The sequence below is a fragment of the Engystomops pustulosus genome, chromosome 1 (genome assembly GCF_040894005.1).
Source record: "Engystomops pustulosus chromosome 1, aEngPut4.maternal, whole genome shotgun sequence".
In the NCBI taxonomy this organism is placed as follows: domain Eukaryota; kingdom Metazoa; phylum Chordata; class Amphibia; order Anura; family Leptodactylidae; genus Engystomops; species Engystomops pustulosus.
In genome coordinates this window covers 187,405,313-187,420,858 of record NC_092411.1, presented here as the reverse complement: position 1 = coordinate 187,420,858, position 15,546 = coordinate 187,405,313, and the positions used below count along the sequence as shown (strand labels likewise).

Here is a 15,546-nt window from a genome sequence, read left to right as displayed (position 1 = left end):
AGCCACAGCACATACTCCCAGTAGATATGTAGCCACAGCACATACTGCCAGTAGATATGTAGCCACAGCACATACTGCCAGTAGATATGTAGCCACAGCACATGCCCCCAAGTAGATAAGTAGCCACAGCACATACTCCCAGTAGATATGTAGCCACAGCACATACTGCCAGTAGATAGGTAGCCACAGCACATGCCCCCAAGTAGATAAGTAGCCACAGCACATACTCCGAGTAGATAGGTAGTCACAGCAAAAAAAAAAAAAAAAGAATATTCACTTACAAGGGCTCCCTGCAGCCAGCTCCTCATCACTCCCACGCTCTTCTCTTTGAGCCAGGCGATGGTGCCTGGGTCATACAAAGGATGTAGGCTGCGGTTACATCGCTGCCTGTGTCCAGTGATCAGTCTAAGGCCCCTTTCACACTTGAGTTTTTCACGCGTGTTTTCTGCAGGTGCTTTTGACGCGCAGAACTTGCATTGCACTCTGACCCATTGTAATCAATGGGTCTTTGCAGACTTGCATATTTTTTCACGCACACACGCGCGTTTTTTTTTTTTACGTGCGTTTAAATCTCGACATGCTCTACTTTTGCAAGTCACACGCATCAAAAACGCATTGCACACTGAGACACTTGCAAGTGCAATGCGTTTTTCACACATCAATTGCCATTATCTGTGCGTGAAAAACGCATTGAAATTGCATTGAAAATGCGCGTGAAAAACTGAGACACTGAACAAACTGAGACTGAAAACTGATTGAACTCTGATGCAAAATGTGCATTTTTCACTGACCAAACCCTGATCGCACCCTGATCAAACTCTGACGTGATCTGCAACGCAAGTGTGGAAGGGGCCTAAGACACACACAGCAGCCATCACTATGTATTAAAGATCTGTCTGAGAGCCAGATGCAGCCAACAAAAGAGCCACATCTGGCTCCCGAGCCATAGGTTCCCTACCCCTGGTTTAGGGTCTTAATCGACCTGTATGACAGCTGTTCATGCCTCAAATTAAAAAAATAAACATCTGTTGCTTGAAGTCTAACCATAGTATGCATATGGTATGTAAATATAAAATAAGCAGGGTATTTTTAACTAAAGCAAAATATTATTTCAGGACACTTTGTACCAAAAGAAATGTTTTGCATGCAGAGATTCGGAAGAACCATTTGAATGAACAGAAACTTCAAGCTAATAATACCCCTTTATAGTGCATGCGCAGTACCTACAGCAATAACACAGAGAAGTCAGGGTGTGCTATATCAACTTCACTTTCTACAAAACACAGGAGAGAGATTCGACCCAAAGTGATTATAAATGTTTGGTTGGTGACAGGTCCTTTTTAAGTGCTCTACATAACACAGCAGCTGGTTCCGGTAGTAATACAATCACATCTGAATGAAGGAAGTGCATAGCTGAAGCTCACAGCGTGTTGTGTCAGAACCAATTACCTGTAACTAATTATTGTTAGGACAATGGCATATGCTGATAACATTTCCAGAAGGGACTGCATGTAGCTGATAATTTCATAATTACATTTCCTATCAGATATGACCGGTCTTGTCACAATAGTCATATTATATTAATGATCAGGTAGATAATTAAAACGTGGAATCAAAAGACATTGACATGGTTATCACCCATTTTTTAGGCAGGATGTCTAAAACCTGAAAGTGTAAAATCTCCATCATCCTATCCAATTGTACTCGTCCAGACACGTGGGAAGAACACCCAAGGGAACCCATGACCTTACATTCAGAAGGTCAGTAGTAACATCACAAATCAAAACATGAAGCGTAAAGCTTCCAGTCTATACCAAGCATCAAATACTCAGAGACGAATGTTATGCGACTAATGCCACTACTTTTCATCTCTGCTTTAGACACACCACATACTTTCACTCGGTAAGAGGCATCATAATACAGTTCTAGCCTACAAAATCAATTTTTTTCTGCCAGAAACTGGAAGCGCCAGGCGGTAGATCCATTAGTCATCCAGACCTCAATTACTTTATTTCTGCCCTCCTTGCCAAACAAATGGCACATTCAAGATATCATTTCTCTTACTTGTGTTTAAGGCCAAGAAATTATATTAAGTAAAAATCAATGGAAAATAAATCCCTCCTTCCAGGTCCCCATTCCTGCAGTGCTGTGCTATGGAGCTGAAGTGTAGCTGTAGAAGTCAGAGGCAGAGCAGTGACAAGACTGTTCTCGCTTCTGTGCCCAAGGACTCTTCTAACAAGACACCAGATCACACAACTACTACTACTGCTGATACTACTACTACTACTACTGCTACTACTACTACTACAGCAGCAAGGGAGGAGGGCAGCAAGTGCCCTTTTCCCCCATCCCATTACTGCCAGCCAGAGGTTCTACTACAAAGAATGGGACTTGGCAAAACCCCTCTTATAACATTGCAGCCTGATCTAGAAAAGTCATTTAACTGAACAAACATGCATTATCAGGCTGTATCATAATAATTTGTTAATGTACTATGAGCACAATCCGCCTCCCTCACATGCTCTCTTATAACAGAAGTCTTTATTTTGTACTATAAACCTAAGAAAAAAAGTACAGCTCAGGCACGAGGAAGTCCACATATACATCTCTATCTTTATGAATTTATTAACAGCATTTATAGTGGTTATACAGGCACCATATAAGGAAGTGCTGGCCTCTCCATGTAACCATGCATAAAACCCAACCATGACACATGACTTTGAGCAGTGGTATAAAAAAAGCTGCCTTATTCTTCAAGGTAGCACTGGAGGCATAGTTTTTCTGGTCCCACCATGGAAAATGTATTTTCATATTCCTTTCCCAGATTCCTCAATGGAGAATGCATGGCATTGGAGGCACCATACAAAAGGTATTAAGCTGTAAAGGTGGACTGCAAAGACAATCTCCCATAGGAGTTTAGTTTCTCCTGAGAAGTGTCCTTTCAAGAGTGACTGCAGTACTTAACCTAATTTTTTTTGCCTTCTTTTCTAGGAGAGGGTGAACAGAAGCGGATTCAGAAATAATAGAATTTCCCATTTCTCCAAAACTTGGACACCGGAAGGAGTCAAGCACACTTCTGTTTATGAGCTTGTGAAGAAAAGTTCAAACATGACCAAGCCCAACATGTATGTGTTCTCGATGAGGAGGGGGTAACAAAAATGCACTTGTGGCAGCAATTTATGCACCAAAACAAAAAACAAAACTAAGCTATAGGCAGGTTGAAAACCTTCACTCCAGCCTTTCCTGTCAGGGGAGAGTCAAGACATGGTCATATACCAGTCTGATCGTCACGGTCATTCAACCATCAGACAATGTATACTTGGTAAGTGAGAAGAGGGATTCACCTATAAAACGAGCCTCAAAGTCTGTAACCATCTTATGTATTGGGTATGTATAAACATCAGAAAAATAGTTTTAACTAAAAACAAAATTTCATTTCAGGGCACTTTGTACCAAAGGAAGATGCATGCACAGATTCAGAAGAACCATGTGAATAAACGGAAACCTCAGGCTAAGCTAGTGAAAGGTCCACCTACACAAGTTTGTCATCGCTGATACAGTACAAGTAAAACAGAAATGAGCCACCGGCAGAATTTAACAGTTGGATAATTGAGAAAAATTAAGAAAATCTAAGTGATTTTTTTTTTTAAAGTGGTTGTCTGTTGAAATTGGAGTGGGAAGAGTTTTCTCAGCCCATTACCTACCTGTGCACGATGTAAAAGCTTTTTTTTTTTTCAAAATTATCACACATTCTATGCTAGCAGGTTCCTAATTCACTGCTTTGGACTTATGCACATGGATGCGGTCCCTACGGCCCCATGAAAGAGTCGACTGGCCGAGACAAGAGATAGGAGTAGGAATGGGACATACAGAATGCAGACAACAGTCCTGCAGCTCTATTAATACTATGGGAGGTTCAGAAATCGCTGAGCACAGCGCTCAGGTATAAAAGTTTCTGGAGATGCCAGACTGCTGTGCTCAGCAATTTCTGACACCATAGTATTGAATGGAGGGTTTGGTGCAACCCCTATAAGATAACCTTTAAAGGGTATTTACCAGTTTTTTTGATGGTAAATGTGTCCTACTAACCAGTTCCTGAAGAACTTTGCTCCTCAGGACTACTTTTGTTATAGCTCTTTAAGAAGGGATTTTAGGCAATATAGTTATAAAACTGATGCAAATCAGTCAACGGTGCTCCAGCTACATCAACAGAGCGCTTCAGAGCGACTTGTAGCGTAACAGGGGAGTGAATAAATTATAAGACAATCCGCTGCGAGGCGCTCCGTTGATGTGGCCGGAGCACCCCAGACTGATTTGCATACTTTTTAATATAATTCTAGATTGTCGAAATCATAGCATATGAGTTCATAATAAAAAGTCGAGGAGAATTTCTTCATTTTTTTATTGCTTTAAATGTAATAGGAAAAAAAATCAGGAATGAAGAGGACACTTGAAAACTCCACAAAACACACGGAGAGAAGACTTCCAGTGAAAACATGAGGATACGTGCTACATAGCATTTGTCATGTGTTTCCTAGTTAATTTATATTCTGTTTATTTGTCTGATACTTTATTTCTTTAAAGTAATCATAACAGCAGGAATCTAGGAAAATAAACTGCTAGTTTGTCATTTTTGAGTATCTGAGTAACTATTTAGGACCCAATTCTTAGTCGGAGGCCCAGTGCACATCAAAGAAAAATACTGCAATGTGTATATTGTGACACAACTGGAAGAAGGGGATATGAAAATGGCAAGAATACTTAACGGAAGAGGGCATATTACAGTAAACGGGAAATGAAAGCCTGAGGTAAACGTATGGCTTTCACACAACTTTCCTATGTGGCGCTTTTCAATTAACAATGGAAATAGGCTAAAATTTACCGAAGCATTTCTTGCAGATGTGTTCATCCCCATACACATATCATAGAGCAATGTGTTGCAGACAGTATTCCATCTATTATATAGCGTTTGTTGGATCATTTTTTTGGCATTTATATATGACAATTATTGGTAGTAATTCCTACTAGCTAGGCGGGCAACTTCACAGAACTCTCAACAAAGAGAAATAGAATTTCAATATTCAATGATGTCTATCTACCTGCAGCATCTATTTGTTAGAAAGGTAAAATCCTTGTTGACGGGACCATCAATATCTAACAAAAGTTACATATTGGAGGGGGATGGGGCACCATGCATGCTGTAATCCCCACCGTGCGGGATACATCAATAGGCCACAGTCCCGTTCATGCCCATTTGTACAAGCTTTGGTCTCCCTCCCCTCCATTATGTAGTTTTTTTGATACAGTATGTGTATCAAAAGCTTATCACAATGTCACACACCAAGTATCAATATTCCACAGATCTGCTTGATACTTAACGGAGCAAGTCAAGCATGTAAGGGGAACGGTGAGGTCCCAGTGCTTGGATCTCCACTGATCGGCATGTAATTCTCTACAAAATGTTGGGGCAACCCCTCTGATTCTGCTTTAGTGACCAATGATCTAAATATTCCACTAGAATGAAATGGGCTGTACATATAGTGAGTAGTGGATTAATCGCAAATTCTTGCGCTCTGTACCCTGTGTCATGGAGGTGGCTTATTTGAAAATCTTTGCACTGCGTACTTTCATTCACTGTTTTTTAACGCAAAACTACGCCAGTTCCAACCGATGTCTATCAGATGTTCTGCATGCAGTCTGGGAGAAAATACCCAATACTTTGATAAAAAGTAATCATGTTGTATTTTTACACCATCATGAAATCTGAAAATTAAAAAGACCAATCCATAAAAGTGAAATTGTGACATTGTTTCCACTCCCCAACCCCTGCAAAATGTATACTCCAAAACAATTCCATTAAAAGATAACTCGGCCTGCAAAACTTAAACCCAAAAAAAGTTTTAAAGTTCTGACTTTTGCAAGGCAAGTATATAACAAAATGAACGATAAATAACTAGCACCTGAGCCACAAGAACCAAAATAAGAGCAGAGGCTTAAAAAGGTGCTGGGGGCGTATTATCATTGTAGATAGGTTAGTTCTCTGGCTTACAAATGTCTCACAGTTGTCTCTACCATCAATCTGTGCCAAAACGTGTGACTTTTTTACGGCTTTAGTCTACTTACACCATATTTGTAAAGTGACAGATTTATAAAGTGTGACTTTAGAGGCAAATATAAGCGCAAATTAACAGAAGTCCCCTCCTGGTTAATACTTAGAAATTAATAACACAAAAATGTACAACTTTTTATCAAGATTTCACAAATCCAATGAAGAGATTAACACCTCAAATCCCACATTTATTAAGCCACCATGATAAATACAAATAGCTCCAAGACAGACAAACTGCCACAAAACGCCTGCTTAGTGACAGATCCCCCCTGTTCTTACAAGGGGATGATAATATCCCAGAAATCTATGATGGGAATTGTAGAACACTACCACATAGGCTTCTGCTAAACCTTCTCATTGATGTGCAGTATTGGTGTATTGTCCTGTCAGTAATGACCCCACGTACTTCTTTCAAGTTTACCTGTATGCGACCATCCACCTTTGTGTACACCTAACATATGATGTACATAATATAGGTGGAAAGAAAAACCTGTCATTTGAAATTTTGCCTTCTCTTAACAGCTTTAGCCAAAATAGATAGTGGCCTGTATATCCTCAAGCCCCAGGATGTTAACAAGACAATCCAATGACAGCAAGCAGAAACCAAGAACTTAAATGAATTCTTCAGGTTTAAACACATCATCAATATAATATTGGCTGAGATCCAACACTCACCATTTCTGATCCCACAGAGAGCCTATGGATATGTCATCAAGATCTCAACCTCTTCTCTTATGGTGGAAAAAAAACCCCCAAATCCTTTGTAATGAAGATCAACCATCAATACATAAAGCAAACATTCTTCCAGGACTAGGTTGGACTGGTTCTGAAACAATATTGTTCCTCCCTACTACACAGGCTGGTAAACCACCTGTCCCACAAGCCTGGACTATCTTATTGATGCGTCCAACCTGTGCAACGACAGAAGAGAAGATTAGGGTGGGCAGATTTTGGGCTACGGCCTAGCATCTAAAGCTTAAACTGTGGGAGCGTATGGCAGACCTTTATACCACTGCAGAATACAAGCTGCTGGAACAATTCACCCTTCTGCAGGATTTCTCAGGGTATCCTACATAGCATTCATGAGTATTATGTGGGCTCAGTGTGGTACTTGCTGCTGGTCCTGGGTCATACCTCCCCATCTCTCTACAGGTGCACAGTGCTGAGGCTTTACCCAAAGTTGGTGGCAATCTATTATAACTCAGGAGGGGCAAGTGTCAGCTGAGTGGAAGCGTGTACACTGGTTGTCCTGCTGGCAGCACATCCTCTCAGGAGATCTTGTACAGGGCCCAGTGCAGCGGCCGGGGCTCCTCACATATGTGGATGTGAGGCAGCGGCCAGGGAGGGGTCGCTAGATCAATCAGCAGCTGGAATGAGGAGGCTGCCGCATATCTACTACACGGTGCTCCGCTACTCCATGCCGTGCACACACATCACCCGCGCTGCTGTCACTACACACCGGGCTATGGCTGCACATACATCAGTGCAATGGACCCCCTGCCCCCCGGCTCACCCGTTCCTCTTGGGCCGTTAGCTGTTTCTCCGCCATGTTTCTTCGCGGCTCCGGTTCTCCGGCACATCCGGGCACCTCCCGTGGATCCGAGCTCGGTACAGACACGGCGCGGGCAGAGGATGTGACTCTGCGTCTCTCCGGCCCTACACAGCAACACACCGAGCTTCTCCCCCGACGTCACAGCGGCCGCCGAGCGTCCCGGCCTCTCCTCCTCCCTTTGGACCAGGAGAGAGGCGAGGCTGTGACGAAGTAGGGATGGAGCGGCCCCTGGAGCAAGGGAGGGGTCTCCGCCGCCATCTTTGATTTGGGAAGAGGTTTGATTGAATGCAGCATGGCTGCTGTGACGGGCCGGAGACACTGTTACACATTGACAGCAAAGCCTGTACATGGACAAGCGGTGTGGCCTCTCAGCATCGTGAGCAGGGGCTGAGGTAAAGGCTCCACGCATGTCACAGCCTGCCTCACAGCCTGCCCGGGTAGGGGATGGGATCTTGTTAGAGCACACGGCTATAAACAACACATGGAGTCTTCTCCACTCTGTGGGGAGAGGATATACACTTTTCTAATGCTCAGGGCACGTGGTCTAGGTTACATTATATTCTCTCCTCTCCAGAAATAGGAAGAAGAGTTACTGAGGTCCACATGTGGGATCTAGATATCTCCGATCATGCTCCAGTTGAGGTTACCAATGCGGGTATCCTGCCAGTAGCTGAGTTTTTTTAGACAGAGATTTTTTTTCTCTCTATACTTAAAGGGGTATTTCCACATATCCTGTGGATAGGCCCTAACTTGCTGATCAATGGGGGTCTCAGTGATCAACTAGTGGTTTGATGGGGTCCCACATACGCTCTGTCAGACTAATGGAGCAGACGGTCACGCATGACCATTCTGCTCCATTAATCTCTATGGAGCTGACAGAAATTGCAGAGCACCGCGTAATAGAAACGCCGGAAGACCGAGGAAGCAGCCGAAAACTGCATCAATGTCTAAAGATTCTGGAGCTGGGAGCTCCGAGATGAGTTAAAGTGCAACTGGAAAGTATAAAAACTTTTGCCTAACTCTGCGCTAACCAAAAATAAGCAACTCTCTAATTTACTATAGTTAGCTATCTGCAGGTGTTTAGCAGCTAGCAGAGGCTTTACCTTGCCCCCAGGCTAATCTCTATTTTCCATGGGAAACCGTATAGTACAGCTAGAGATGACAGGAGGCTTTTTAACGAGACTTTACAAAAAAAACAAAGGTGGCCGGGAGCGGGCAGCTTAAAAAAAATAAACACGTACTTACCTCCCAGCGCCCTCCGGGTGCATTCAGCTTCCGAACGAGGTGGCCGGCCACGCCCACCCGTCCCTATTCACAGCATTGTATATGTGCGACGGATGGGTGTCTGTTCCGGCCGGAAGCTGAATGCAGCGCTGCTTTGTTTGTTCCGTGCCCCATGTGAACAGAGCGATTGCAGCGCGGGACACCCAGGGGGCGCCAGGAGGTAACTATATGTTCATTTTTTTAAAGCAGCCGCCTCCGAGTTACCGTTTTTTTTTTTGTTTTTTTTTTGTAAAGTCTCGGACAACCCCTTTAAGAGGATAGTAGAGGATGGAGTACACTTCTCGTGTTTCTGACACACAAGCTTATAACCCTGGAAAGGGCGACCCAATATCAGCAAAGTTCAATCTATGTTATCACTATTCATTATACATTTAATTGTTCGTTCATTAGGAGACTCTCGGAATAGCCATAGCAATGAGAGCCTATTTGTTTAACTCGTTCCCCCTACTTGATGTTGATGTACTATTACGACATTGCGATCGTACAGATTGTGCTCCATGCCGTAATAGTAAGCCATGGACCCAATGCTGGTTCAGCTCATCACCTCAGCTGAACCGGCGTCGGGAAACAGACAGTAACACCCGCAGACCAGAACAAGCTCTGATCATGGGTGCTGACCCTTTAATGTCTGCAAGGAGATTCCATGCTTGATCAGCGCCTCCAGAAGCGCTTTCGTGAGGGTGTCAATCGTTGCTATGGTAAATGCTTGTAAGGTCCTGTCATGGCTTACAGTGATAATACCCTGCAATACAATGTAATCAAATGATTACTTCTTCATGTTCAAGAACAAGTCTTGATAAATGTCTTCCATTGTTTTAAGCCAACAATAAAATATCAAAGTATATACAGAACTCAGGTTTGGTAACTTAAAGTGCTACTGATCATTCCTTTCAGAGGATCATTCCTTAGTGAGACAAGTCACAGCAGTGTTATCAGGAAACATGGAGTACTGTGACACTTGTAAACGCAGTGATACAGATACTGGAGCAGATGCACACAGACAGCCTGGGACGTCCAGCTGTTGTGGAGCTGTTATTCCCAACTTGGACACATGATTATTGTTACAGCTGGGGAACCACAGGCTTTTCCGAGACAGACAAACAGCACATGTGAGGTGAACAAACTGCTTGTTTTGCTATTGGCAATAGTTGGGCTATTGTGTGTGAGTTTACCTGGAGCAGCCCTCATACGTCTGAAGCAGCTTTTATTTGTTACAAATCTTCAATTCCTTAGGAATTAAGCATGTAAGATAAATGTAAGGAAAAGGGGCGGTAGAAGCTAAATATTCAATACAGAAGATAGTCTTATTTAAAGAAAAATTTCCATGAAAATAAAACAAGATAACCAGGGACACTTACTCATAGATTCAGGCACTGTGACTGTAGTAATCTTATATTTCTTATCTATGGTTTCCTTCTAAATTCAACTTTAAAAATGATGCCGATGAGCTTGAAGGGCTCTGGGGGTGTCTCCTGAGCTCCTCTGTGCTGAATCTTCACAGGCTATAAAATTCTCTACCCCTCTCCCTGCTCTCTCAGCACTTTTCTCCTCCATATGCCTGAAATGATCTCACTGCAGCACAGGAAGCTTTAGAACATAGTGAAAGGGGGAAATGCTCCTTCACACTGTAACAGCCTGTGAATCTGCAGCACAGAGGTTCTCTGGTAACACCCCCATGGAGTTCTTCTGTCTCCTAAGCATAATTTTAAAAGTTGGTTTTAGGAAGGAAGCCATGGATACAGATTTAAGAAGAATACCACAGTCGCTGCGCCTGGATGTATGAGTAAGTGACCCGGGTTTATTGATTTGCATGGTAGATTTCCTTTAAAGTGTGGGGGGGGGGGACAACTCTAAGCGGACACATTTTGATTCCCTCTAGTGCTGTGAGATACTGTGTGCTGCCAATGTACTTAGATTATCAGGCTACAGGTTTATATACACTTTCATTTAGCTTCTGAACATTCATTGGTATCTGACACATAGAAAAAGAGAGATGAGACAGATCAGAAATGATGAGACGCTTATAACACACGACATTCTCAGCTGTGCTGTCACAGACAACATACATGGTCAACTCAGCTGTGCCTCTCTCCCCTGGATAACGACCTTATCTGTCTGTAGCTTTACTCCTCATGCTGTTGTTTGCCGACAGGAAGTCTGTGTGTGTGAACTTGTCTTGGACTGGAGTCAGAGAGGAGTTCAGTGCAGCGTCAGAGAGGAGAACAATCTGACCTGCCCGACCCTAGACTTTTGATTTAGGGTCAGATCCTGGGGCACGAGAAATTGTATACACCAGGACAAATAGAGACAGGTTGGAATTATATCTGTGAAATGCTGTATTTTTGTTAATAACAGTAAATTAGAGAATGTGTTATTTTGTTATCCTGAGTATATTTAAAGGACATATATCACCAGCTTACTGGTGGTAGAGTGTCCTAATTAGACTGCTGGTTCGGTCTAGGGGACTGTTTTTAAGAGGTTTTTATGGAACTCTCAGCTTCCACAGCTTTTAATTTATGCACGCCCCTGCTCCAAGCCTCCTCCTGCTCCGGCCGGGGGAATTACAATCCAGTCAGTCACATCAGAGCTGGAGTGTGGAGAGAGTTGGGCATGTGCTCTCCTAGTTTCCCAACCGGGAGAAGGAGGAGGCTTGCAGTGGGGGGGATGCATAAGTTAAAAGCTTGAAGAACCAAGAGGCGCCATCAGCCTGAGAGCCTCTGGCACTTTTACAAAGTTAACATTTCGTTAATAAAGTTTCATAAAAACGTCTAAAAAAAAAACCAGTCCCCCCCCCCCCCCCATATCCCCTAGATTGAGCGACCAGTCTAATTAGGACACTATCACCGGTATTTCACCTACTGTTTGATATGTTAAATTCATACCTAAAGTGGTTTTCCATCTTACTTATATTGGTTTCCTATAACATAAGATATCTCATCAATATAATATCATTGTGAGCCTATGACTAGTTTAAAAAGATTGCATAGAAGAAGTCATTATCTTCAAGGGTTCCGAGGTTCAATGTTTCCTATATACCATATATACTCGAGTATAAGCCAAGTTTTTCAGCACAATTTTTGCTTATACTTGGGTATATATAAAAAAAAAAATAAACTGGCTGACATCACAGTTGTGCGTGGCTGTTGAGGACCTGGCGCCAGCCTGAAGAATGAAGAGGGGTTGCCGCAAACATGAAGATAGAAGAGGAACTGTCCGGGCCATCGGAATGGTGAGTACGTAGTTTATTTTTTGTACGGGCTGGCTATGTACTATAGGGGGCTTTCAGGCTATATACTACAGGGGTGGCAGCCAGGCTACATACTACAGGGGGCTGGCAGGCTATACACTACAGGGGGCTGGCAGGCCATATTCTACAGGGGGTTGGTAGGCTATATTCTACAGGGGCTGGCTGGCTATATACTGGGGCTGTGGCCAATGCATTTCCCACCCTCAGCTTATACTCGAGTCAATAGGTTTTTCCAGTTTTTTGTGTTAAAATTAGGGGTCTCGGGTCAGCTTATACTCGAGTAGATAGGGTAAGTGCGTTGTAAGGTAATCTAAAGGCATCTTAGGATATTCCAGGACAATATTCTAGTTTAATATCATCCTTCAGAAACAGATTTTTCTGTATTCTGCCTTGGACACAAAAATGCAGTCAAGAAAACGTTTCTTTTTTAGTACAATCATGGCCATAAGTTTTGAGAATGACACAAATATTTTATTTTCATCCGATCTTGTTGGCCTCTGGTTTTTATGTGTGTTTGTCAGATGTTTTTATCACATACAAAAATACAACTGCAATCATATTATGAGTAACAAAAGCTTTTAGTGACAGAATGAGTTACTGCAGCAAGTCAATATTTGCAGTGTTAACCCTTCTTATTCAGGACCAAATCCTGACTGAAAGCAGCCCATTCTTGCACAATCAATGCTTGCATCTGGGGAGTTTCCAGGGCATGGACCCAAAATCTCCATGTTTTGTTCCCTGAGCAATTTAGTTATCATCTTTGCTTTATGGCAAGGTGCTCCATCATGCTGGAAAAGGCATTGTTGATCACCAAACTGCTCTTGGACGGTTGGGAGAAGTTGCTCTTGGAGGACATTCTGGTATCATTCTTTATTCATGGATGTGTTTTTAGGCAAAACTGTGAGAGAGCCGATTCCCTTGGCTGAGAAACAACCCCACACATGAATGGTTGCAGGATGCTTTACAGTTGGCATGAGACAAGACTGGTGTTATCGCTCACTTTGTCTTCTCCGAACAAGCTGTTTTCCAGATGTTCCAAACAATCGGAAAGGGGATTCATCAGAGAAAATGACTTTACCCCAGTCCTCAGCAGTCCACTCACTGTAACTTTTGCAGAATATCAGTCTGTCCCTGGTGTTTTTTCTGGAGAGAAGTGGCTTCTTTGCTGCCCTCCTTGACACCAGGCCTTGCTCTAAGAGTCTCCACCTCACAGTGCGTGCAGATGCACTCACACCTGCTGCTGCTATTCCTGAGCAAGCTCTGCACTGCTGGTAGCCCGATCCCAAAGCTGAAACACTTTTAACACGGTCCTGGCGCTTGCTGGTCCTTCTTGGGCGCCCTGGAGCCTTTTTGGCAACAATGGAACCTCTCTTTGAATTCCTTGATGATGCAATAGATTGTTGACTGAGGTGCAATCTTTCTAGTTGCGATACTCTTCCCTGTTAGGCCAGTTTTGTTCAGTGCAATGATGACTGCACATGTTTCGTTAGAGATAATCATGGTTAACAGAAGAGAGACAATGATGCCAGGCACCAGCCTCCTTTTAAAGTGTCCAGTGGTGTGATTCTTGCTTAATCATAGGGTTTGGAAGAGGAAAAAAACAGACTGGAGCCGCGCTGCTCAATTTTCCATATTTAATTCAGAATCACAATGGACTATGGAAAATGGCGTTTCGGAAGCGGAACGTCTCCTTCATCAGGTCCGAGAATACAATTTCCTACAAAAGAATACAAAAACACTTTGGCAGTGTATGTACTATGTCCTGTGGAGACTGGGGGAGTGCTAAAAATGGGTCTCCTGGTGATAGGTTCCCTTTAAAACTATGAATAAAGTCTATTTTATATTTCACTACCCACAAGATCTAGCCTTTAAGAAAAGGCTAAACATCTGGTATATGCCGTTCAATATGACAATTAAATGTGGTGAAGATACTGATAAATGAATACTTAATTGTTTTTTATTTTATAATTATCTTTATTAATGACATGAATATAGACCAGGGTCCGGAACACAGTCCTCATTATATCCAGTACAGTAAAAACGTATGTGCAAGTCGTTATTCAAATACAGTATAACAATGAGAAAAGAATGTGAGCTTGCTTATATGTAATAAATGGCATGCAAACTAGTCTCATCTGCCTTCTGTCATTTTTACTAATATTGAGAAGCATGAGGGGAAGCCCAGGGACCCTGTGGGGCCTGCAGGACGTCCAAAAAGTTTGCAGTGAAAAGTTGAGGAAAGGGAGGTAATGGAACAGTCAAAGGATAGATGTAAAAGAAGGTAGGATGAGGGAGAAGGACAAAAAAAGAGAGACGGAAAAAGAAGTGTGTGTGTGTGTCCATATTAAGAGTATGGCTCCAATGTTTCCTCTTAGTTTTATAGTATAGCCCTGATAGCCAGATGGCATTAATGTTGGGCACACCAAGAAAGATGTTTTGATGTGCCTTTTTTTGTTAGTTGTCTTAAAAAATGCATAAATAAATAGAGTGGTGACTATTACAATTATCTTTGTTAACCCCTTAACGCTCTGCGCCGTAGCTCTACGGCGCAGAGGTATAAGGGATGTATGAAGAGGGCTCACGGGCTGAGTCCTCTTCATACAAAGGTGGGGGTTTTTGCATTTTGCACAAAACCCCCACCGCTAATAACCGCGGTCGGTGCTTGCACCGATCGCGGCTATTAACCCCCTAAACGCCGCCGGCAAAGTCGCCGGCGGCGTTTAAAAGACGGCGGCGCGTGGGCGCCGCCATCTTTTTTTCGATCGCCACGCCCCCGAACGTCATCGGGGGGCGGCGATCAGTTGCCATGGTAGCCTCGTGTCTTCTTTTGACACGAGGCTATCTGGCAGCTGCATATTCGTTACAATGAGCCAGTGGCTCATTGTAATGAATGTGCTGCAAAAATGCCATATATTGCAATACAGAAGTATTGCAGTATATGGTAGCAGCGATCTGACTATCTAGGGTTAATGTACCCTAGATGGTCTAAAAGATAGTGAAAAAAAAAAGAAAAAAAAAAGTTTAAAAAATAAAAAAAATTTATAAAATATTAAAAGTTCAAATCACCCCCCTTTCCCTAGAACGGATATAAAACATAACAAACAGTAAAAATCACAGACATATTAGGTATCGCCGCGTCCCAAAATGCCCGATCTATCAAAATATAAAAACGGTTACGGCCGGCGGTGACCTCCGAGGCGGGAAATGGCGCCCAAATGTCCGAAATGCGACTTTTACACCTTTTTACATAACATAAAAAATGATCAAAATGTCGCACAGACCTCAAAATGGTAGCAATGAAAACGTCGCCTCATTTCGCAAAAAATGACCCCTCACACATCTCCGTGCGCCAAA

At 42.9% G+C, this 15,546-nt stretch overlaps 1 protein-coding gene and 1 long non-coding RNA gene across 6 annotated transcripts in view; one reads left to right on the top strand and one right to left on the bottom strand.

The window, feature by feature from the left end:
* The window catches only part of LOC140069608 (uncharacterized), a 29,719-nt gene extending 25,555 nt beyond the window's left edge, over positions 1-4,164 (top strand). The window contains exons 2-4 of one of the 2 annotated variants that reach the window (XR_011848823.1): positions 1,650-1,760; positions 2,992-3,125; positions 3,442-4,164. This is a non-coding gene — a long non-coding RNA (uncharacterized lncRNA). Of the gene's footprint in view, positions 1-1,649; positions 1,761-2,991; positions 3,323-3,441 lie in introns of both variants that reach the window. The other variant, XR_011848821.1, reaches the window with a different exon arrangement.
* The window catches only part of LOC140069593 (tyrosine-protein phosphatase non-receptor type 9-like), a 43,672-nt gene extending 35,792 nt beyond the window's left edge, over positions 1-7,880 (bottom strand). For all 4 annotated transcript variants that reach the window (XM_072115465.1, XM_072115484.1, XM_072115493.1 and 1 more), the window contains exon 1: positions 7,623-7,880. In XM_072115465.1, the coding sequence (XP_071971566.1) occupies positions 7,623-7,658 (36 nt within the window). In that variant the 5' untranslated portion in view covers positions 7,659-7,880. The remainder of the gene's footprint in view (positions 1-7,622) is intronic.
* Between the last annotated feature and the right edge of the window lie 7,666 nt (positions 7,881-15,546).